This window comes from Taudactylus pleione, unplaced genomic scaffold (assembly GCF_031769625.1).
Source record: "Taudactylus pleione unplaced genomic scaffold, aTauple2 ptg000078l, whole genome shotgun sequence".
NCBI lineage: Eukaryota > Metazoa > Chordata > Amphibia > Anura > Myobatrachidae > Taudactylus > Taudactylus pleione.
Window position 1 is genome coordinate 4,858,245 of NW_028284480.1, and position 26,325 is coordinate 4,884,569.

General features: G+C 46.5%; 1 protein-coding gene across 2 annotated transcripts in view; it reads right to left on the minus strand.

The window, feature by feature from the left end:
* The window catches only part of LOC148532392 (retinol dehydrogenase 12-like), a 76,128-nt gene extending 54,987 nt beyond the window's left edge, over positions 1 to 21,141 (minus strand). For both annotated transcript variants that reach the window (XR_015877733.1, XM_088467935.1), the window contains exons 1-2: positions 20,886 to 21,141; positions 10,524 to 10,653 (exon numbers count right to left, since the gene is read on the minus strand). Coding sequence is in view for 1 of the 2 variants with exons in the window: in XM_088467935.1 (XP_088324061.1) it covers positions 10,524 to 10,644 (121 nt within the window). In the remaining variant the exon portion in view is untranslated. The remainder of the gene's footprint in view (positions 1 to 10,523; positions 10,654 to 20,885) is intronic.
* Positions 21,142 to 26,325: the final 5,184 nt, after the last annotated feature.

The window sequence follows — 26,325 nt, forward strand, 5'->3', positions numbered from 1 at the left end:
AGCCCTGCCTGCCCCTTGTCTCCTCCCTGCCCCCCAAGCACTGTCGCAACTGCTGTTTGCACCTACACCCTCCCTACCCCTAGCATTACCTGCCCTTACTTCCCTCTACCCTCAGCGCTACCCCATCTTCTCCCTGCCTTTACCCCCCCAGCTCTATCCCAACTGCTACTTGCCCTTAACCCCCTCTACCCCAACTGCTACCTGCCCCCAGCTATGTCGCGACTGCTGCCTGCCCTCACCCCCCATAATATGTGATGGGACCCAGAAACAGTGGAGTAGGACCCCAATTTTCTAAAGTGAGGGGTCCCCGGGAATCACAAATGTTTACGCTCAGCGCGATCACTGGTATGTATATGTGTGTGTGTGTGAGATATATATATGTGTCAGAGTGTGTGTATATGTCAGTATGTATGTGTGTGTGTATATGTGTCAGTGTGTGTATATATGTCAATGTGTGTCAGTATGTGTATATTATCAGTGTGTGTATGTGTGTATCTATGGTAGTGTGTGTATGTCTGTGTGTATCTATGGCAGTGTGTGTATATGTCTGTGTGTGAGTGTGTCTGTGTGTTGAGAGACAACGCGGGGGGGATGTGATGGTGTGCTGAGAGTTGATGCAGGGGGGAGATGATGGTCTGCTGAGAGATGACACAGGGGGGGAGGCGATGGTGTGGCTAAGAAAAGATGACACGGAGGGAGATGATGGTTTGGCTGAGATGATGCAGTGAGATGATGGTGTGGCTGAGAGACGCAGAGGGAAGGAGTCTGGTTGAACTGCTATCGTATGATGATGACCTTGTTAATATTCCTACACAAACAGGTATCTTACGGACAATGTGACCTACATGAATATTGAATACCGACTGAAGACGCCGTCGTCCCAGGGAGGATGTATTTCTTCAGAGGTTCCACAGTGTGAGAAACTACCATACAGGTAAGGTGCGTATGGAATAGAAAGGAATGTTCCCAGACTGACAAGAAATTGGTGGAGTGTCATGTTGGCACGCCCCATTTTCAATAGCCACGCCCCTTTCGTCATTTGACCACGCCCATTTTTGCCTCCAATCTTAAATTTGCCCTGGGCTCTGAAGACCCTAGTTACACCACTGTTTCAAGTACCCCAAATTTGACAAGACTACTTATTTTCACCCAAAAATACTGCTTAATGCCATTCTTCACCACTTTTGCAAGGACGCAAAAAACAAGGGCCCTCATTCAGACCCACTCGCAAGCGGGCGCACGTACGTTAGGCGTACGTACAAAAATATTTAAATTCAATGGCTCGCTCGTATTTTCGTTCGCATCTAAAATTCCTCCCTAAACTCTGACGACCCCTCCTCTAACTAACGAGCGTACGAAATAGCGAGCGTACATCCCCGAAATGGCTTGAAAGGAACGCACGCACAAGTATAAACAGGAAGTGGCCTTGTCAGATGTCGATTACCTGCTCTTTTATTCTGCCTACCTCCATCAATCGTATCATGCCAATCAATGTATCAATTAGCTTAATTATTTGTTTTTTTTCAACACAATGCAAGAAACTTTACTCTTGTCCGTGTTTGTGTTTACCCGCAGAATACGTACGGATGAAACATTCGCTGTTATTGTTCAAAAAACATGTGAACCACAATTAAACAATTGTTCTATTGCTGTGGATCCCCGCATATTTCCCTGGGTTCATTTCTTTATTTAAATTTGCTTACGCATGTCACTGCATCAAGCCTATCATAACTCTCCAGAGATTTCTGGCCCTGTCGAACACATGACTCATACACTAACCAATAAAATTGCTCCTGTTAATTTCCAAAATACATTAGCCAATCAGAAAATTTTTACACACTTTATCAAAAATGATTTTTAAGAAAAACACCATTGCCATCATGAGAGCCTCCGCATTCACCAGGCGCGAGCTGCTGGTGCTTACGGAGGTCATGGATCGCCGGATCACCAGCCAACCTCAACCCATCACCAACCGGCAGAAGCGCTCCGCGTATGCGGAGGCACGGTCCCGCCTGCGGTCCTTCGGCTCACGCCGCAACATCGGGCAGCTGGAGCGCAGGTGGTCCGACCTGCAACGGCGAACGCCCCGCTTGCTGGCATGCTTTCGCATGCAGATCGAGGAAAGTAAGTGTTATGTATTGTGGTTTTAATGTTTGTGGGGCAAACTGCGTGTGCATGTTTTCCTGTCTGTCCTATTTATTATTTGTACTCATATCTGCGTGTGCATGTTTTCCTGTCTGTCCTATTTATTATTTGTACTCATATCTGCGTGTGCATGTTTTCCTGTCTGTCCTATTTATTATTTGTACTCATATCTGCGTGTGCATGTTTTCCTGTCTGTCCTATTTATTATTTGTACTCATATCTGCGTGTGCATGTTTTCCTGTCTGTCCTATTTATTATTTGTACTCATATCTGCGTGTGCATGTTTTCCTGTCTGTCCTATTTATTATTTGTACTCATATCTGCGTGTGCATGTTTTCCTGTCTGTCCTATTTATTATTTGTACTCATATCTGCGTGTGCATGTTTTCCTGTCTGTCCTATTTATTATTTGTACTCATATCTGCGTGTGCATGTTTTCCTGTCTGTCCTATTTATTATTTGTACTCATATCTGCGTGTGCATGTTTTCCTGTCTGTCCTATTTATTATTTGTACTCATATCTGCGTGTGCATGTTTTCCCTCTATTTCTGATTTATTAATTCTACTCCTATTTGGCTTATTTTTTGGGTTTTTTTGTTTTTTTTTAGTTTTGGTCCCCGGATTTGTCCATAAACTAACCGCAATTTCTTTGACATATTTTAGGGGGACAGCCAAGACTCCGCCGTCACCGTCCGTCCAGACGGCGTTCCCGGCCACTATCCCCAACCCCCAGCCAACACTCCACCCCAAATCTTTCCCCTATTCCCCACTCCTCCCCATCCTTCCCAGACCCTCTCCCGGAAATGTCGGGCCTCCTTCCCCTCCGTCCCACTTCCCCCTCTCCTCCACCCACCCCTCTTCCAATTACCCCCTCCCCGGAGTCCATCATAACTCCTCCCCATTCTTTGGGGAATGACGGATCCTCCGAGGAGGATCATGGAGGCATTTCCGGAGCTCCCGTTTTGGCTCCCGGTATGTTTTTATTTTGTTTTTTTTTAAAGCACAAACTGTTTGTATGTAATCATGTGTCGTGCCTTTCTTCGTGTTTTTGTGGCTTGACTTTTGGTGATTTTGCAGTTTGCCTTTACCTCTTCCTGGTGATTTCAACATACACATATCACACCTGTGGGAATTTGTACATAGGCCTTGTATTTTTGGCAGCACCCCCTTTTTTTTAGGTGTGATTTCGTTGTGTTTTTGTTTTTTTAATGTGGATTCCCTATTGTTGTATTAACCCACACACTTTTCTCACCCACAGAGGAACAGAGGCGTCGGCAAGAGGTGGCGGATTGTGTTGGCCAGATGCGCCAACATGTAATTGGCATTCTTGTGGCCCTCGACCGGCTGTCTGGCCTCCTTCGCCAGTAGTTTTTTTATTTTTGTTCACTTTTCAAAATAAATTTATTCAGACAAATATACGTTCTGGCTCATTTTTTAAATCCAAAACCAAGATAGTTTAGCATGACATAAGTAGACTGTTCCTGCAAGGATTTCCCTTTTTTAAAAGTTAGATTGTGTTTTGTCTTTGTATGTCAAACAGACACAAGAAACACATAACAGTAACAATGTCATTTCCCTTTTTGGGTGTAGTGTCAATTACATATTTCTACATTTTACAGGTTCCTAGTTGGTGCGCAAGCTGCTTAGGCCAATCTTACAAATCCCAAGGTTGGGCCAGGCTTCCTTTTGGTGTGGGTTGGGAAGCTGAAAACATATTTCAGTTTAGCTCAACTGGCGTCAGTACTGGATTACCCCTTAGTCAAATGTAACTTGTGTTAACCTGGTTACACTTGCTGTTAACGTCCCAAAAAAGGAAGACCATTTCACTCTCCAAACATTTATTCACAACATAACAGAGAAAACAAAGTGGTCACTCCCAAAAAAAGAACACAGTGATAAATTCAAATACAACACATACCAAGAAATAATTAAATAAAAACAAAAAATCAAGAACTGGTTGACGAAGGACCATGCCAACATGATTCCACAAACATGGCGTTGCGATATGGGTTCCAGAATATATGCCCAAAAGGACCAGATCCAGGTTTGGTAAGGGTAGCAGGAAGTAGTGAGCGTTGGAGTGCCAAAGATTATGTGAACAAACAGAAGATGGTGAGAAAAAAAACACAAAATTAGATGTTCGCAAACAAACACAAACACATTAGGTATAAACACTGTAGTTTTGTTACAACTTACCTAAAAAATCTGGCCACCACATCATCGCGTATGGCCCCCCCACATACTGACCTCCGACCAACCTCGGGGGGGCCATCCTCAGGTAAGGCATCCTCTGGCTGCATTGGGACACCACTCCTTATGGCAATGTTGTGAAATATCCCACACAGGACCACAATTTTAGACACCATATCCGGCACATACATGAGCTCGCCACCAGAGCGGTGGAGGCATCTGAATCGGCCTTTTAAAAGGCCGATACAGCGCTCCACCACTTGCCTGGTGGCTGTAAGTGCGGAATTATACGCACTTTGTGGCCCTGGTGTGGGAGCCAAATAAGGAGTGAGCAGCCAGGACATGCAAGGGTATCCACTGTCTCCTGTGAAAAAAAATAGACAACATCAGGAACACTGTGTATCAAGCTTAACATTGTTATGTACTAAAGGTCTCCACTTACCCAGAAGCCACGCATCACCAGCTTGTAGGTTGGTTAATTTCTGCCATATCCCTGATTGCCGGATGACGAAGGAGTCATGAGCACTTCCTGGTAATTTAGCATTCAGGGACAGGATCTGGAGGGAGGCATCACATACCACCATTACATTCAGGGAGTGATAGTGTTTACGGTTTCTAAATATTGCCTCCAGCCGTGCTGGAGGCTGAAGTGGTATGTGAGTACCATCCACAACCCCTATGATGTGTGGGAAGCCAGCTATTTGGTAAAAATTGGCCTTGGCCACACTAAGGGCACCCATATCCAAAGGCATTTGAATAAAATGATGGAGGTGCTTGAAAAGTGCCTCCATCACTGCCCTCAGGATCCGGGAAAAGGAGGATTGGGAGATGCCCGCCACTATTCCCACCGTTGTTTGAAACGATCCTGAGGCACAGAAATGTAACACCGCCATAAATTGCGTCAGTGGTGGTATTGCTGTTGGACTGTCAATTTGCCGCTCAAGATCACTTTCTATTAATGAGAGAGTGTCTATGATGATTTTGGGAGGTAGACGGTAGCGTCTTAAAACCTCATCATCGGGCATTCCAAAAAGGGTGACACGTGTTAGAAATATCTGGGGCCTTGCATGCCTACGATGCCTACGCCTGGGACGAGTTTGAGGTTGGTCGTCTTCCGGGAGCAGGGCCAGAACAATTCGCCCCAGATCTACCTGAAATTCAAAGTTTACAATGTAAGGCTTTTGAGCCACCCCAAAAGTAACATAAAACAACTTAGCTTTATGATACCATCCATAGCTGCTTACATGCCGGGGTATTGTCATGATACGTATAAACTGTAAAAAAGCCAAAAATGAGACATCAAAAATTTAGAGGGTGATTTTATGTTTGTCAAATTGGTGCAAGCCAACACATAAAATAGGCGAAACACACATTTGGCCATCGATGAAAACGACATTGCACACCGTACGTCAAATAGGGGTCAAATGGACCCCAAAAATGGAAAAGGGAAAAGCAAAACTGGTTTACATGATGAATAAGCCTCGAAAAATGCGTTAATTATTTCGCAAATGCAAGTCACTACACCAACAGTCAAAAAAGCGTTAATTAGTTCGCAAATGCAAGTCACTACACCAACAGTCAAAAATGCGTTAATTAGTTCGCAAATGCAAGTCACTACACCAACAGTCAAAAATGCGTTAATTAGTTCGCAAATGCAAGAAAAATAATGGACTTACCAAAATCGAATATATAAGATTTCCCTCAAAAAGGTCTTTGGGTCCGAAAGCCAAAACAAACTAAAATAGATGAAATTAGTGTTAAAAAAAAAATATCAAACAAAAAACCAGAAGTAGACACCAATTGGCCACAAATTAGACTGCACAAAACTTACCAAATCAGGAAACGATGGCAAAAAATAAACCAAAAAAATGCGAACGGAAAACCAAAACAACTGTAGCAAACCAAAAAAAATACAAACACCGCCAAATCCTCCAACCGCAAACAACCAAATCCAACCAACTTAACCGCCAACAATCCAACAACGCAACCTCGACTCCACACACACCAAGCCATAAAGTGTTTATTTTCCCGCACAAATTAAGGATGAATCATAGGGACGCACAATCAATGATGCGGCCGCAAACTAAGGACGCATGTATAAATACGTCACGAAATCACATTTAATTTCTGGTTGATTTCATTCTGGAAGCAGAGACATGGCTTCAGACCAGGGAAACAATGGCCAAAATTCCGGCGGTAAGGCCTTCATGCATTTTGTCTCAATGATTCTTTTAAAACATAATATTGTGCAAGTTGTGAAGTGGCTAAATCTGCATATTTACCCAAATAGGTGAGGAGGATGACATGGAAGAGACTGCTGGCCCCAGTCAACCCGCCAAAGCTGCCAAAAAAAAAAGGCAGCCACATTTCACAAGCAAGGAGATGGAGGTTTTGATCCAGAAGTGCGTTGACATCCTGCCCCAGGCAGCCAGGAATATGAGCCAAAGCCAGAAGTGGAGAATGTGGGAGGAGGTCGCCGTTGCTGTCAATAGGGTGGGTGATTATGTCCGTCTAGCCCGGGATGTCAAACGGCGGTAAGTAAACACTTTCCCATCCTATAAACAAACCCCATTGTAAAAAAAAGGATAATGGTTCCAATTTCATTCCACAGATGGGCAGACTTCAAATATCGTCTCAAGCAAAAACTTGCCGACAGGGCTAGGCATGCAAGGGGGACAGGTGGGGGTCCCACCCCTGTGTCATTGGAGTTGACAGACTTAGAAGAGCTGGCACAGGGGTGTGTGCAGGCTGTGGAGGTGTTTGGCGTGTCCAACATGGATACGGACATGCCAGACTTTGCGGCTCCTCATGTTGGCCAAGGTAAGTCTTGTGATGTCACCAACTCTGAAATGCTATTGTGCCAATATGTAGATTCTAATGTGAGTCTTTTCGCATTTTTCCTAACAGAGACAGAGGCGGATGAGTCTGCTCCAGAGGGGAGCCTTGGCCGCAGAATTTCTGCTGGCTCTGCAGGGGAGGAACCAGTACATCCGGCTGAGGACCCTGCAGAAGCCAGTCCAGGGCGTGCCCCCTCGCAGGCAGTGGGCCTCCTCACAGAACTCAATTTTAAATCGGATTTCCATACGGAGATTCTGCAGAGGATGGACGCCAGTCTGATACGGGTGGCAGAGGCCCTGGAGCAAAATGCTGCGGCCAACGTGACCATTGCTCAGGCCCTGGCGGAAAATACCAGGGCCAACATCCGCATCGCCGATGCCCTGGAGCAGCTCGTTCGCCAGCACATGGTGGAGCCGACCTCCCTTCCTGCCGGAACATCAGGATCCTCCACCTCTGGCACAACATCAGCCAATCCTCCAAATGTGCCTAGCCCTGTGCCTAGTCCAAAGGCCACAACATCTGCCTCTGGACAGGCCAGCCCGATGGCATCCCGGACCCGGTCTGGCGCCCACCCTCACCCAGCCAAACGGGCGAGAAAACGGTGACAGCAATGGCGACTTTTCCCACACTCCTTCTGTGCTTGGCTCATATTCCTTTCTGGTCAAAACTTCCCTCTCCTTTCTTGTGAAATGTTTTTAATTTTGGTATTTACGTTTATGTTACCAGTTATGGCTTTTTTTTTTTTTATATCTTTGCCACAAAAAAAAGGCAACAAAATATTAGGCCAATTTGTTTGTGTTTAAACAATAAATTTAAAACAAAAAACTGACATTGTATTGTGACATTATTGTACAAATGGGTTACATTTAATCCTGGCCCTAAAGGCAAAAGCTGACCCTCTTAAAAAAAAAAAAAGGCCTCTTTAAGGAACGTTTAAAAAATCACATAGCGATGCAAATTCCACAGTAAACCAAAAAAAAGGGGAGCTAATTAAAACATGATGACATTATTGTTACAATAGGCCATAACCAACAAATTGTGGCCAAAATAAAACACCAAAAATGTACGCTAATTGATTGTGTAATCCTGACATTAGCAGCTCTGATTTCCACCTGCGTACGCTTTTGTGCTATCCCAATAAACTGCTTTCCAAACACATACCAAGCCGGTTTTCAATCCAACACTAATTACTTTACTGACCAGCCGCGATTAATCGCAGCACCATCGTTGAGTCCCGGGACGGAGAAGGCCATCGCCAATGTGGTCGAGTAATCCTGACCCTAAGCTGTGCGAGCATTTTGAAGGGAAAGCGGATGTTCCAGTGACGTATGAGACGGTCCGAACACATTTGACGTTCGCATCTGCTAATGTATGTACGCCCCAAAAACGCCTCGCCACGCCTGCGTTTTTTCATCTCCACCCCCGTCAACATCCAAAAACGCCCTGTTCTGTCAATCACATTTGACATGTCACTTCCTGTACGCTATTTTAGGAACGAGAGAAAAAAAGCTCGCAATCTGCCGTACGCACATGCGCAGTGTAACACCGACGCATGCGCGGTTAGTCAACATCGGAACGCAACGAGCGGCTCTGAATGAGGGCCAAGGATTTTAAAACAACTTCAGTACCACAAATAGTTTTATTAGGGCCATTGGAACACTTCTACATTGATCCCCAATGTTAGTGCATCTTTTTGGGTGGTTCAGACAGATTTCCCCAATTCTGACAGAACTTTCCGCCTGTTTTGCATTCGCCGCTTGACGATTTCGCCTGGTTAGTAATTGAATACGGCAAAAGCGGGGACACACGATAAGTTTTTGCGTCCAAAACACGCGATGTAGGCGAAAAGTTGGGCAGGCAGAACTTTTTTGCAGATGCGAAACTAATTGAATATGGCCCATAGTAGGCTGGAAAGCACAGATTTTCTATTACAAACAACGGGGGCGATTCAACTCAGCGCTATGTTTAATAGCCCCGGGAAGGAGTTCACGTAGCTGTTCAATTGGCTGTGCTGTTAAGTCAGACTACAGGATTTCTGCTCGCACCCTCCTGAGATGCGAGCAGAAATGCGAATTAAGTGCCGGCCGCAATACTGTTTTCAGGCTTAGCACGGCACTAACAGCCTCGCAGCCAGCACTTTAGTATGAGAATGCCGGTTACCGCGACTAAATACGCAGCTTAAAACGTAGTACCCTGCATTCTCCGACATAAGTGGTTCTAGTCAGACTTAATAGCGCAGTCAATTCAATAGCTCCAGGAACTCCTTCACGGGGCTATTCAACATCACGCTGAATTGAATCAGTGAGTTCAACTGTTGGCAATAGACACAGGCAAAGTGATGAAACCAGCTCATCAGTTATTTCAATCAGAAGATCTGCAGACCGAGCATCCTATTGGTATGTGTGTATTGGCTTACCAGTCGGCTGCTCGATGTGTCTGTGCTGACTTCACAACTGGCCAGGCATTTAAATTTACCCGCCCAGTTGAGATGTCAGTCACCAGCGGCCCCTGCAGCAAGTGTACGGGTGGTCGATGGATCGCCCAAAACACAGCCAGATGTGCCAATATATCTGCAAGATACATCTAAATTGGCTGTGCTGTTGTCTGTGAACAACGTCATTCAGAGACTTATCATCTGTACACACCTGCCAATGCACTACAGAGATATCACCCATTCAATGGAACAGGCGATTTATCTGTCTGTGTGTACCCAGCATTAGACACTAGAAACAACCGAGCTGATGACCTAATAGCTTGATATGTTGCCAGGTTCATCTTATGGCTCTTCGATCTAAGAGAAAAAGGCCTCATTATAATTTATTAACAACCAAATGCTCAACTCAAAATGGTTTCCGAGTTGTATTTTAAGCATATGTCAAATGCAATGTTTTTAATTGGTCTACACAACAGTTCATTTTCTTTTATTCTAAAACTTACCTACTGTATATTAACTTATTATACACGACAAAAAGAAATCACCATGTTTCCTTGGTCTCAGTCATATGTACAAATATATTTGTGGAATGCCCAAATGACAATATTTCTAAAAGCAATAATATACTTTCTCTGCCCCTCTATAAGGTACATTAGATCTCATGTAACCAGTGTCTATCTTAAGTTTCCTTTCTACTCCATCAGCATCACAATGATAGATGGTGCCAACACTATTACATGTAGTAGATAGAATATTGACACTCAAACATGACAGCATAACTGTAAAATTACAGTTTTACATTTCACATGCACACTCTATTGTAAGTACAGTTTACAAATGAAAACTGCTGTTATACTATCACTACATAACTAGAGTGGTTTAGTCTTCTATAGTTAATACACTATATGGAAACTCACCAGTAATGAGTACCGTTTTACCATCCAACCTTTTGACATCAAGACACAAACGTCTACTTTTGATGCGCCTTTGAAGCAGGGTAAAAAGTAACGCCACTAACACAATGACCAGCACATACATGGTTTCCTCCTGCAAAATTCAGAAGCAAAAATTAGCACCACATTAATCAGAAGTTTAACAGTTAAAATTAAACGTACTATTTAAAGTATTAGGCTAGTGTCATCTGTGATTTGAAAACGGCATCTGATGTTTCACTAAAAAGGATCAGAGATCTGCTTTAAATTCACTAATATCGCTAGTCTGTGGGATCTATTCTTTGCTCAGACACTAGTGGGCATATTTACTAAAATGAGAGTTTTCAGAAATTGAGATGTTGCCCATAGCAAACAGATTCTACTTAACATTTAACTAGCACCTTCTAGAAAAAAAATTGCTAGAATCTGATTGGTTGCTATGGGCAACATCTCCACTTTTAAAAACTCTCACTTTAGTAAATATACCCCTAGCTGTTTACAATAATAAAATTAATGAACCTCCCATCATTTAGATTAGTATCAAAGCAATATTAATTTAGCTAAATAAATTAATTTGCGTGAATTACAAATGTATATATGAATGTTTACAATGAATAGTACAAAATGCATTCAGAAAAATGCAACACACAAATGCTAGTAAACAAACAAATGGCTATGGGATAATTAGACAAAATTGATTCTACTTTTAGTGTCATTTACTGTACATACAATGTACTACCCTTAAAACTGCATTTCCTGTTTATCAGTAGGTATGTGGCCTTAAAGAGATGCTTTCAGCCACTATATGCTCATCTCCCATAAAAGGTATTTTTTTTAAGAAGTGTAGTTTTGAGACTTATGGAGCATACACACGGTCAGATTTGTCAGACTTGTCAGATGAACGATTTGACCAAAGTTTTGAACGATTTGAACGATTTTTGACTGCATTAAATTGAATGGAATCGTCCAAGTCTGACTGCAAACACATCAGATGTCAGATATCGATATCTGACAAACGGGAACGCGCATTGTAGATCGTCCATCGTTCAGGCATGTCAGATATTGGAGCGTACACACGGTCAGATTTGTCAGACTTGTCAGATGAACGACTGAACGATTAAATGATCTGAACGATTTGAACGATTTGACCAAAGTTTTGAACGATTTGAACGATTGAACGATTTTTGACTGCATTAAAATGAATGGAATCGTCCAAGTCTGACTGCAAACCCATCAGATGTCAGATATCGTTATCTGACAAACGGGAACGCGCATCGTTGATCGTCCATCGTTCAGGCATGTCAGATATGAACGATTTTCCTTCAGATATGAACGACTGAACGATTTTTAAATCGTTATCGTCCATATCTGAAGAAAAAATCTGATCGTGTGTATGCACCATATGTCAGATTTTCCTTCAGATATGAACGACTGAACGATTTTTAAATCGTTATCGTTCATATCTGAAGGAAAAATCTGACCGTGTGTATGCACCATTAATTCTATATCAAGTCACAACTCTGTTATTTTGTATCCATATCCAATTTTAATTTTCAATGATAGCATTTCGATTCTTGCACAAAGCTAAAATAAACATATTAAAGCAATATTGGGTTTGTTGAATATAATTAATGTGTATATTATGAAAAGGATAATATTTTTTTCTTACATGCTAAACACTAAAAATAATGCTATTTGGTAATGCCAGGTATAATTTATTGACAATAAAGGTTTGCCTTCATATTACATGCAAACATTCTTGATTCTTCAATTTTACAAATACCCTTCAGTTATACAAAGCTGGAATTATGTTGACGGCTCTGTTAAGCTTTGACGTGTTACGTCAGGCATATACATGGTTACTTACATGCTGTACAAAGACACCATATAGATAACACTACAGCATACTGAGCTGCTTTTCAATTCTTATTGCCAAAATGTAAGCCCAACTCTGCTACCCAGATGGACAATCTGCATTTTTACTGACAAAGGACTGATTACAAATCAAAGTGTCTGTTTTCCCTGTATGTTCAGTGGTGGAAACCATGTTTTTGAAGCCCACTGTTTACAGAAACAGGTGTAATGTCATATAGCAAATGATGACATGTATGGAGACAGTATTTAATAAATAAAAGACTCTTTGTTACATACTGCACAATAGCCTGCTGTTTCCAATGCAACATCTACAAACAAAAATGGTTTCCAGCAATGTGATAAATTGTTACAACACATTTTTTTTAATTGTTTCAATTTAGTTAATATAACCAGTAATAATCAACTCTTCAATGTTATATATAGTCAGGCCTCAGAACTATAGCATCCATTTAGATTCTAAGTTATCAGTCTACAACAGGGGTAGGCATCCTGTGACACTTCAGCTAATGTGGAACTACACATCCCAGGATGCCCTGCCACAGTTTTGATGTTGAGGCATGCTAAAACTATGTCAGGGAATGCTAGAATATGTAGTACTAAAGCAGCTGGAGTGCCACAGGTTGCCTACCCCTGGTATATAAAAATATGAGATATGGTAAGAACTTACCCTTGTTATCTCTATTTCTACGAAGTCCATAGGGTTCCACAGGATACCTTGGGGTATAGGTGTGACGTCAGTCGCAGGGCACCAAAGAGTTAAGCTTTCAGCCTCCCAGGATGCACTAGGTCCCCCTCCTATACCCCGCCCCCGAGCCAAGGCACCTCAGTTAGTTACCAAGCCATAGGCCGGAGGAGGAGAAGGAAGAGAGAGAACAAAGATCTGGACACATACAAGAATCACATTCTCACCAGAGGGAGACGGAAAACCGGTGACCAGAGCAAAGCCCATCTGCAGCACAGGTGCGACAGGGCGGGAGTCCTGTGGAACCCTATGGACTTCGTAGAAATAGAGATAACAAGGGTAAGTTCTTACCATATCTCATATTTTCTACTTCAGGGTCCATAGGGTATCCACAGGATACCTTGGGGATGTCCCAAAGCAGTATCCTTTAAGGGTGGGGACGCTCCTGTGCAGAAAGGAGAATCCGCCGCCCGAAGGAAGCATCCTGAGAGGCGAAGGTGTCAAACCTGTAATACCTCACGAAGGTATGGACAGAAGACCACGTAGCAGCCTTGCAGATCTGAACTGCCGAGGCACCACGTCGAGCTGCCCACGAAGGACCCACAGACCTAGTGGAATGAGCCTTCAGAGAAGGAGGGACCGGTAGGCCTTCATGAAGATAAGCTTCAGAAATAGCCATACGGATCCAGGCTGCCAAAGTTTGCTTTGAAGCAGGCCAACCCTTTTTACGGAAGCCAAAGAGGACAAACAAAGCGTCCGACTTCCTAAACGAAGAAGTGCGGTCAACTTAAGTCCTTAAGGCCCGCACAACATCCAAAGAGACCTCACCCACGGAAAGACCCGGTGAGTTAAAGGCCGGAACAACTATTTCCTCGTTAATATGAAACTGGGAAACAACTTTGGGAAGAAACTCGGGCCGAGTGCGGAGCACTGCCCTGTTCCCATAAAAAACCAAGAAAGGGGGTCTACAAGAAAGAGCCCCTAACTCAGAAACACGTCTGGCCGAAGCAATGGCCAGAAGGAAAACAGTCTTAGCTGTTAGCCATTTAAGATCCACTGAGCCCAGTGGTTCAAACGGCGGTCCTTGGAGAGCCCTCAGGACCACAGCCAAATCCCAAGGCGCCACAGGTGGAACAAAGGGCGGCTGAATGCGGAGAACACCCTGCATAAAGGTGCGCACATCCGGGATTGTAGCAATCCTACGGTGAAACCAGACAGATAGGGCCGAAACCTGTACCTTCAAAGAAGCAAGGCGAAGCCCATGATCTAGTCCCGCTTGCAGGAAGGCGAGAATCCGAGACAGACGAAACTCCCGCGGTGCATAACCTCTCGGTCGACACCACTGGAAGAACGTATGCCACACGCGATGGTATATCCTCGCGGAAGACGGTTTCCGAGCTCGTAACATGGTACGCACCACAGAGCTGGAAAACCCCCGGGACCTCAGCATGGCCGTCTCAACAGCCACGCCGTCAAAGACAGCCGAGTTAGGTCCGGGTGAAGGCAAGGACCCTGAGACAGAAGGTCCGGTCGTAGCGGCAACCGCAGAGGAATGTCCACGGACAGACCCTGAAGGTCTGAGAACCAGTGCCGTCTGGGCCACGCGGGAGCTATCAACAGGAGCGTCCCTCCTTCCTGTTTGAATTTCCGGATTACCCGTGGAAGAAGGGAGACCGGAGGGAACAGGTATGCGAACCGGAACGTCCACCGGACGGACAGAGCATCCACCAGAGACGCCCCTTCGTCTCTTGTGCGAGACCCGTACACCGGCAACTTGTTGTTGTGCCGGGACGCCATGAGGTCGATTTCTGGAAGACCCCACCTGTCCACCAGTAGTTGAAAAACGTCCGGGTGCAGGGACCATTCCCCCGGATGAACGTCCTGGCGACTTAGAAAGTCCGCCTCCCAATTGAGCACTCCCGGGATGAAAACCGCTGATATGGCCGGAAGATTGCGCTCCGCCCAAACCAGGATCCGAGAGACCTCTACGAGAGCCGCCCGACTGCGAGTTCCTCCTTGCCTGTTTATGTAGGCCACGGTGGTAGCGTTGTCCGACTGGACCTGCACCGGGCGACCCTGGAGAAACCGCTGTGCCTGCTGGAGAGCATTGAAGACCGCACGGAGTTCCAAGATCTTTATTGGAAGCTCCGCTTCTGTCGGCGTCCACCTGCCCTGGAACAAGTGTGGACCCGAAACTGCTCCCCAGCCCCGAAGACTGGCGTCCGTTGTCAACAGGACCCAATTTGGAACCCAGAACGGACGTCCCTTGTTGAGGTGGGTCGTCTGTAACCACCACGTAAGGGACAGGCGAACCTCCTGGGTGAGCACAATCGTCTGGGACTTCAGAGACTGAGTCAGCCCGTTCCACTTGGACAGGATCAGGTGCTGCAGAGGTCTGGAGTGAAACTGGGCGTATTCCACCATGTCGAACACCGACACCATGGAGCCCAGTAACCTCATCGCCGAGTGTAAGGACACCCGGCGGCTGTGCAGACAACTGCGCACCCTTGACTGTAAAGCAGAGATCTTGTCCTCCGTCACGAAGATCCTTTGCTGTCCCGAGTCCAATAAGGCTCCAAGATGCAGAATCCTCCGAGACGGGATTAGAGTGGACTTCTGCCAGTTGATTAGCCAGCCGTGCCGTTGCAGCAGTGCAATGGTCAGGTCCAAGTGGCGTAACAGGAGCTCTGGAGATCCTGCCACCAATAACAGGTCGTCCAAATACGGCAACATGCGGACTCCCTGCAGCCGCAGAGAAGCCGCCATGACCGCCATCACCTTGGTGAAAACACGTGGTGCTGTTGCCAGGCCAAAAGGTAACGCCCGAAACTGGAAGTGGTCGCTGCTGATTGCAAACCTGAGGAACTGTTGATGGCGCCAAAGAATAGGGACATGCAGGTAAGCGTCCTGTATGTCCAATGACACCAAGTAGTCCCCAGGTTCCAGCGCCAGAATGATGGACCGTAGGGTCTCCATCCGAAACTTCGGGACCCGCAAAGACTTGTTGAGTGCTTTGAGGTTGAGAATCGGACGATATGACCCATTGGGTTTCTGTACCAAAAATAGATTTGAATAGAAACCCTGGCCCCTCTGGGAGAATGGAACCGCCACTATAACTCCAGCCTGGAGCATAGTGTGCAATACCTTCCGCAGCTCCGTAGCCTTGTTCCGGTCTGATGGGAGACCCGTGGTGAAGAAGCGAGCCGGGGGTCTGTGCCGGAAGGAGAGGGCGTATCCGTGGGAAACCACCTCCAGAACCCAAGTGTCTGTCGTAGTAGTCGACCAACACTGGGCGAACTGTAGCAGGCGGCCTCCCACCCTGGGATCCCCCAAAGGGAGGCCCGGACCGTCAGGCCGCAGGCTTGCCATCTGGCTTGGGGGCCGGACGTCTGGTACTCCATGCCTGCTTCCGGGGCTTGACCGATTTCTTAGGGCCAGCCTGTCGAGGAAACGACTGTGGTTTGGGCCTGCCCTGGGCCCTAGATGACCGAAAGGACGATGGTCCCGAACCAGAAGGAGCAGCGGCCGACGGGAGACAGGCAGATTTGGCTGCCGCCAGCGTGGCCACAATCTTATCCAGATCCGGACCGAAGAGAACTTCTCCGGTAAACGGCAACGCTTCCAGACCTTTCTTGGAATCTGCGTCCGCCTTCCAGGATCGCAGCCACAAGGTGCGACGAGCAGCTACCGCTGCTGAAGAAATTCTAGACACCAGAGTACTAATGTCTAGAGCCGCCTCGTTGATGTAGGTGGCCGAATCACGGAGATTGCCAATCAACTCCGCCTGATCGGCCGGACAGTCGGATTCAAAAGAAGCCTCTAATGAATCCGCCCAGCGCTCCATCGCTCTGGCAACCCAGCAAATGGCCATAGCCGGCCGTGCTGCCCCCCCTGCAAGGGAATAAGCGGACTTCAGGCAGATTTCTACCTTGCGGTCCGTAGCATCCTTAAGGGAGGACATGGATGGCATCGGCAATGTGGCACTACGGACAAGACGGGTCACGTGAGAATCCACCTGTGGAGGGGATTCCCACTTCGCAAAATAATTATCCGCGAACGGATAAGCCACCGCCAGGCGTCTCTGCGGCTGGTATCTTTTGCCAGGTTGTTTCCACGCCTCCTCTAAATGGTCCACCAACTGACCCGAAAGAGGAAAGACTGTGGCATCGCCCTTCACATCTTTGAAAAAGGCATACTTAGATTTAGCCGCTGGGGGAACTTCGTCCTCAATCACCAAGGCTGTGCGGACCGCCCGAATAAGTCCAGGAATATATACTTTGGACTTAGCATCAGCGTCCTTAGTATGGAGAGGTTCCTGATCGTAAGGATCTAGAATCTCCCCATCATCAGACGTCCCTTCGTCATCCTCATAAGGAGCGGACAGAGACGCCACCGGCCTTTTATGAGACCGCATCACAGACTCCCCTTGCAACACATCCGACAAGTGCTGTACAGAACTCGTCAGGGAGTTAACCCACGCTGGCTCCTGAGAACCCGGGAGCGGGGAAATAGGGAGACTGTGGGGTACCACCAATTGTCGTGGGAACCCCTGCATGGGTGACGACACCACAGACTGCTGGGACAAACCCATCGGAGTAAACGCGGGCTGCGGAGCTAACTGGCCCACTAAAGCTGTTAACGCCTGAGCGAAACAAGCCCAGGGCGGCTCCTGTACCGGTGCTGTAACCGTAATAGGCCGCGCCATGGACAAACACTGCCGGCAAAGGCCCTCCGCGCTACCCTCCCCCTCCGCTAACGGTACTTTGCACGTGGTACACTGTAGCCGGAGGGGAAAATCACTTTCAGACATGATGGCACCACGTATGTGACCTCTCTCACCAATTAAGTATTAAATAGGCGAGAGACCACCCTGCAGCACCGCACCGCAAGGGCTTTAGCAGAAAGAACAGGGACAGTAATAAAGCTGACAGTTTAGAGAGAAAAGATTACAGGCAGCAGCGCTAGCACAGTCACATACAATGCAGAAAAATAACAATTCCTGCACTAACAGCGCTGATCACTCAACTACACAGACACAGGGCCTGGTAGGACACAGCGCTGCATACACAGACCTGACCACAGCGGAGGAGAGGTATGCGGGGGGACCCAGACCACGATGCTTCCTTCCAGCGCTTCCAGCAGCGTTCACCATGCGTTCTGGAGAAGATGGCCGCCGAGGAGCAGAGAGGAGGCTGGCCTGGGGGAGGAGCGCTGCCACAGGACCAGTCGGCAGCATGCAGAGAGGGCTGTGTGCAGCGGGGGAGGCGCCGGCTGTGAGACAGGGAAGGCGCGCTCCCCTGGCATGCATTTAACCCCTGGGACGCCGCAGCGCTACCGCTCTGCTGCGGTCCGCTGTCCCAGGGGGTAGTGGAAGCGCAGGTTGGTCGCCTGGCTCCACGCTGCAGCCAGTCCCCAGGGAGCCCCCTGCCTGGGGACTTAGGACCATGTGATCAGCGGGGACCCACCGCGGGACCCCGCTGCTTACCTCTGTCCCCCTTGAATCCGGCCATGGTCCGGAGCATCTGGGGTCACCGCTGTGACCCCAGACGCCCACCAGCATCCCCGGATCAGTACCGGCGGGGTGTAGGGAAGACAGCATGGACGTCAGGACTGACTGTCCATGCTGTTCATCCAGTTGTGCAGCCACAGCTGCATGAAGAATAAGCTTCAGGGGCTCTTCTAGCCCCCACTCCAACAGGTGCACCCGACTCCGGCCGGGCACCAAACTAAACTGAGGTGCCTTGGCTCGGGGGCGGGGTATAGGAGGGGGACCTAGTGCATCCTGGGAGGCTGAAAGCTTAACTCTTTGGTGCCCTGCGACTGACGTCACACCTATACCCCAAGGTATCCTGTGGATACCCTATGGACCCTGAAGTAGAAAAGACATTAGAAGCTGGTTTCTATAGGCAACTTCTCCACTTTATCGCTCTTGAATGTTTGATATTGCAAACCACATAAATAGAAGAGTTTTACCCAGACGGCGAGCTTCGGTTTTTTTTGTTTAGTTTCAACATTTACTGTTTGTGCTTGAAGTAATGAGTCTAGAACAGAGGCATCCAAACTACGGCACACAGACCAATGCTGTGGTCCAGCCCACTGACGTCACATATACAGATCTAAACTTTACAAAGTGCGCAGATTGGAACTTGCAGCCGGTCTTCTTGTTTTCTTGGAGCAGGAATACAGTACGCACTGTCAGTTTCATTTTGTCAGTTTGTTAGAGAAAATAACAGTTACTATGTGGGAGATTCAATTAGCCGCAGGTTATACCACACGGTCTGTGCACCCAAAATAAGTGCAGGGGGGCTATTCAATTAGAAGATCATGATCAGCACAGCACTTAGGGCCTGATTCAGAGCCGGACGCTATTTGCGAACGGTCGTTCAGAAAAAGGGGCCGGCTATTTAAATTGAGCGCCCGCTCTTTGCGGTCTGTTGACGCCTCTATGTCTGAGCAAGCGAACTAAACATGCGCTCGCTATTTTGTAAAGACGCCCCCTGGCCGTTCGCATCACACGTCATCTCCGCTATTAGATTAATCGAGTACATCGAAAGGCGTCTGAACTGCTCGCAGTGCTTGTGGTTTTACTTCCCGCAATCACTGCGAGCAGTTCAGGCTAAAAGACAACCAAGTGACGTGGTCGATGACGCTGCTTTGTTAATTATGCACTCCCATTAAACGCCCGTTTTGACCGTTTGGCACGCCTGCGTTCGGATCTCCACTCCCCGTTTTCAAGCACCTTCCCGTTGCCACCCACAAACGCCTCAGTGTGTCCGTAAAGGGGCGTGGCCTCATTTCCACAGGCAACGCCCCTAGGTGACACCATATTAGGGGCATGCCCATATGGCATGCTCCCTGTTTTACATCATGCTGAGGCTTAACCAGCACTCCATCAGCAGCTGGGCTGCCCCCAGCCGTCTTCCTGCACTGAATGATTTTTGCACGCATGCGTGCAGCATCCATTCAGCTTCACCGACATCACTGCTCTCTGCTTAGCAAAGCAGAGCTGCGGCGATGCGTGTCCCTAACCTCCCACACTTCAGCCCGTGGATGGAACAATGGGACTGTACCGCTGAAAGCGGGACGGTTGGGAGGACTGCGGCTCTATGGACTGGCGCCCCTGTTTGACCACACTGGTCGAACACCCCTAGAGCCGGCCCCGATTATACACAACGTATAGTGTATACGTCAGATCCGCCGTTCATCGCATTGACCCATCTGCTGTTCTGCACAGCCAATAGGACAATGCAATGAATTGTGTTGTTACATGCAGCATATAATGACACATTGCACCACCGTACATCAGATCATGCTGTGTGTATATCATTACATCGCATTGTGTGTGTACCCAGCTTAACTGTGAGAAAAAGGTTATGCTCCCCTGTCCGAAGTTATTTCCTTAATATGGCACTCCAACAAATACAACGTTTGGACGCCAATAGTCTAGAATCTTAACCAACTTCAGCATTGCATAATCTAATATTTCTCTTATGTTCAGTCTCCATTTGCATGTTTTACAGTAATATCTGGCACACTGGCAAATCCTTGTCACTTCTGTATTCTATAAATATCTTTTTTTCTGAATATCCTCCAGCATGCATGTACCTTATTATAATTTATATGAAATCATGCATAATGCCTAAAGGGTACTAACCCCTCTACATCTGTAGCATCAGTAACCTGACAGACACTAGCATCAGTGATCTGTGCACAGACCTGCTAGTGACACACATGTACTGCAGAAGCGCAGCCCCCACGTGCCTAGTAACACCCCCCCAGTGTTCTCCCACCTGCAGAGCAGCCCACAATGCCCACTCCGGCTAATGTGCTCCTATCCCTTCACTTGCGACCGTGATCCATGGCTCTGCGCTCCCCCTGCCAGCCCAGCTTCCGGTGCTATTCCGGCCTTTTCCGCTCTACTCCCGGCTCGATTCGGTAGTACCGGGACTCATTCACTAAGTGTATGGTATCTACAGAGCGACGTCCGCGGCGGGGTTTTCCTATAGCCCCACAATGGGCAGCCGGTGCGCTCTTCTATCCTGCACACCTTGTGACGCGCTGCTGTATGATTAGCGGGACGGCGCTAGCGCTGCTGAGTGCGGCAGTTACGTTGCAAGGGACGCGGGCGCCCCTAGGGGTGGTGAGAGAAGTGCCGGGCCCGGCTCCCACTTACGGCGCTTGCTTGCCTCATAAGCACACGTTGCCGAGGTTTTGCTCATCGCGGGGCTGGCATGATTAGTGCTCCAGAGTCATATCCCTTTTAGGATTGATCATTTAGTAAATAGCTGTAAGCTCAGTTTGCCGATGCTTGTGACAGCACTGCTTACACCATCTGTAGATTGCGTAAGTGGTATGGTCCCCACTGCCAGCAATGGGGATCCTTCAATTTTTGCGAAGTCCCTGTCAAGTTAAAATCAATGTGCATGCAGACGCAGCTGTCTCAAATGTGCATTACTTAATGGCTCGTCGCTGGCAGCGGAGGACGCCACTGAACCTCACTGGAGAGTAGATTCCAGTTCCAGTCACTGAAGCCGGAAAGGGATGTAGTAGGTATTACCGCTGGACACATGGCTGGCGGTTTAAATCCCGACAACGGCAGCCCGGCAAGGGTGAAAATCCAGATCGTCCCAAAGGTAAGTATCGCTAACCTAATTCTACTCCCTAACCTCCCCCCCCAAGTGCCTTACCTAATCCCCCCCTCCAAGTGCCTAAACCCCCCTCTCCCCGTTGCCTAACCCTAACTCCCCCCGGGAGCCCTAAACCTCCACCCCCGGCTTCCCGCGCCCGGCTTACCTTCGTTCGGTATGCCAGGAGTCGGTCTTCCGGCGTCTGGTTAATGACAAGCGTCGAGTTTTCGACGCCTGTCATTAGTACCACACCGGGATTAGAAAGTCTGGAAGCCGGCGGTTGGCATTTAGACCGTCTGCTTCCAAACTAAATCCCCCAGAAAGGCTTTTCCTGGGTCCCCATTCCTGGCAGACACCATCTACACATAATTGTGTTGGGGTGACGAGGCTTCCTACCCCTGGATCATGGTATGAGAAACGCTGCTCCTATTTTATAAATTTTCCTTACAGCCCCCTGGGAAGATAAGTAAACTCAACACACTTGTGATGAATTCCACTTAGCTCTCAGAGGTACATCCCCTTTGAGCCGTCTTTTATAAGTTTATAAGTCCAAAAATGGTTTGACGGAAAAGAATTGATATGATTGGTTTAACAAGTACATAGGATGTGTCAATGCATCTTCAGTTTGTCTTTTTTTCACAGTGTCCAGACTAATAGGGGTATTCAATATGGAGCAAAAGTCCTTTTTTGCGATAATTTCACAAAAAAAGACGTAATTTTCGCTGGTTGTGGTTTTACACTGTATTCAATTTCAAAGATTTTTCGCAGGTTCGAAAAGTCTTTGAAAAAAAATGGTGATAACTTTTCACCACGGAATAGGTGGCGAAAAAAAGTGCAGAATTGGGGTTTAGGGGTGCAGGCTTAAAAAAATAGCCTGCACCCCTGGGAATGACATTTTAAAATTAACTGTGTCAAAAAAAGTTTTAAAAAAAAAATATTGACACCCCAAAAAATGTATTTAAAATTTGGGGTGAAAAAAACAAAATGGGAAAAAAGTGTTTAAAAATAGGGAAATAGGTTCAGGGCTATTCTGCAAGTATGCAGCAGTTGTATTCTAGAATAGGCTATTAGCGGCAGGTGCATAGTTGCAACATTTTTTAAAAACTTACTTTAGGGACATAAAAATATGCTAGTACTCATTTTCATGTACCCCAAATTTGATGGGACCACTTAAAAAAACGAAAAAAATAACCTAAGTGCTCTTCTGCAACACTTCTTCAATGTCGGGAAAAAACACCTGCTGCAGCTATTTAAATCCCCAACTTTCATTTGCAGGCTAAAACAGGGGTACCCATAGTGATCCCCATGTTTTTACAATTTTGGGGGGTCCTACAATTTATTGAAGGAAAAATTAGTTTTTTTTATGAAGATCCCACTTCGCAGTTTCCCGTTCTCGTAGCTTTTATATTGAATACTGGGATAAAGCGGGCGCGCGCCCGATACTTTATCCCAGGAAAATCTCCGATGTGGAGCGAAAAGTCCAGCACGGACTTTTCGCTCCCATATTGAATACCCCTCTTAGTATCCTATTCTGGGATTCTTCAGCTGCTGCTCTCCTTCAACTGCTTGTTCAATATACCGTAATGTGGTTCAATCTCATGATATTTGTGTAAAGGAAAATGGCTTTTTCTCATAAATACTGATGAATCTTACAATATGTTTTAAATAAACACTATAAATTATTATAGACTCTCACACTTTCCAACTCTACTGCAATGGCGGGGAGGCTCCCGAAAATTTCCCAGTCTGGCCGCCACCCCACACAGCTCCCCACTTACCTGGTGGTCCTGAGCGGTCCGATGGCGATATTTGCACTGAATCGTGTCATCGTAATCCCTTCCCCTTCACAACCCTCCCGGAGGGTCAGCATGAAAATTCGGCAAGCAATGCATGCATCTACAGATGGCGTAAGTACGGCCGTTGAGAAATGAATGGTGCCCGCGTACTGAGGAGGTGGCCATGTTCCCTCAACAACAAAAAATAATAATGTAAAATACTGTTGCACTGCAAAGAGGGATATAATCATCTCCCACAGCAGCTGGATCTGGCTTCCCCAATAAACCCAGGTAATTAGGGCTCCATTTACTAATGAGTTTCAGGTGTGTGAACTCGTTTGTGAGGGAAAACAAGTGTGGATGTTATTTATTATTGCATGAATAGTGTTTTCTTTTTTTTTTTTACAGAAGCGCTATTCTTTTCTATTTCACCATGCAAACCAGTAGGCTGCCCTTATTTACCTTCTGTTAAACAGCGCTCACAAGCGCTGTGGTCCTTCCCATCCATTATTCCCCCCGGTGCACAGCACGCGACTGCTCCACCATCCCTGTGGACAGCACTCGCCGCTCTCCCCCTCCCCCAGTGCACAACAGTTTGGGGCCTCCCTTTCCTTCCCACAGCAACCAGCGGCCAATCCTTCCATCCTCACCCTCTACCTCCTCCTCCCTCCCACAGGACCCACCTCTCCATCACTGCAAGGCAGCGGCAGCATCCTCCCTCACAGTCCAGCAAACAAAATTCTGGACTTTGAAGGGAGGTTGCTGCCAGGCAGGGATCCTAGAAGGATGCCAGGTCTCACGGCGCATGCGCCAATTACAAAAATAAAACTTCCATTCGTCAGTGCTGTTTGGAGAGAAGAAACAGCGCTGACAGGATTTTTAGCACTACCGCTTGCTGGTGAGCAAACAATTGATCAAATTAAATTAAAAAAATCCGAAAGCTGCGGTGAGCGGTAACGCTAAATAACATAACAGGGCAAACTCGTTAGTAAATGGAGCCACTAGTACCCACAACTGGGTGTAAGCGGTGTAGTCACAAACAGTGGTAAACTAACCTTATCACTATTTGCTAAATACTAGATGTAGGTTATAACCCCTTTTGTTAAATGGGTTATGGCTAGTTCTTAAATGGAAAACCAGTCTTGTTTTATTATAGTTTATTCCAAATGGTATAGCATTTGCCCTGTATAAATGTTAAGAATATTTATATAAACTATAGCTATTTTAAGGGGAGAAGATACGTCATTACGTTTTTATTCTCCCACCCCCCAAACAATCTCTTCTAAACAGTACGGCTGATAAGTGAGACCCCCAGCAGTTTCTGTAGCGGGTAGAGGCCCAATAAAAGGCATGTAAAGTAAAGCTGAGCATCCACTATACAGTTTTCTGTCAGATATCTGTCCAATTTGGCTGGAATGAAAACCTGGTAATGTATGGGAGCAAATGACAGTAAATCATATGGTTTTAAACACTGAAAAAAGGACAAAAAAAATGTTTTAACCAATTTGTCTGAACAACCATTTTTGGCTATTTTCCAGTGTGTGTGAGCAAATGGATGATTGTCATTTGCTCCCATACATTACCAGGTTTTCATTCCAACCAGCCAGATTGGACAGATCTCTGACAGAAAATTGTATAGTGTATGCCCAGCTTAAGGGCATGTTTACTTAATTTAGAAATGATGTAGAGTGGCACACATGCGCCTGTCCAAGCAGTTGGTTTGTGGGGCATTATGTTGCATTACTTTATTTTTTTTAATAGAAATTGAATTAACGGTTTTCTGAAGGCATTTGCTCATATGGCATTTATTTTAAGGGGTTGGGTAGGGGATGCCGACACTCAGTATACTGACGGTTAGAATACTGACACTTGTAGGTAAGTATCCTAACCCTCCCCCTATCTGTAAACCTAATCCTCCCTCCCGCAGCCTGACCCTAACCTTCCCTCTCCGCAGCCTAATTCCCCCGCGTCCTATCCCTAACTCTCCCCTTAGTGCCTAACCCTCCCCCTAACCCCAATATTTACTGCGTCATCCCGACAGCCGGTATATAAACTACATTTTAAGCTACTGCCTTTTCACGAAGGGAAACCACACGCTTCGCTGGATACTGTTGCTGGGAAACAATATAGTTCTGTAGATTAATAAAAATCCATCTATAGTTATTATTCCTCCTTGAGCTGATCCTTAAGAATTTTCAGCTGTTGTTTGTCTAGTTGTTTCCTGGGGGAATGCAGTCATAAGGTTGACATTCACAATGACAACATTGTTCAAATGTCGACAGGCTACATGTCGTCATCCTCAACATGTTGACAGGTTCACAATGTCGACATGTGAAATCCAGACGTGAAATCCTGTCATTCTCATACATTAGGATTAGGCTGCAGGACGGGACTGTTAGGCACTAATGGGAGGTTAGATACAGGGAAAATATTCCCCAGAACGCTGCTCATCACGTCACCGCCAGAAGACACTGCTGCCGTCGGGACCAGGTAAGACACCACTAGACCACCAGGGACTGTTTTGTTGACATTAATTCATGTCGATACTTCAGCATTGTCCACATGAATGTCGACATGCTAAACATCTCGACATACTGGATGTCAAAATTTTAACCATGTCGATATTATGAATGTCAACCACCACTTGTTTCCTGGTACATTCCTGGTACTTGGGTCCAATTTTAGTGGATTTTTCTAGGAGCTATTTCTCAGGCAAGATATTGTATTAAAACATACTATGTCATCAAAAAGTTGATCCATGGACGTTCATTCAAACAGATTTTTTGAGTGTAGATGTTCTCCACACTTGTTCTGTAGGGGTTCAATAT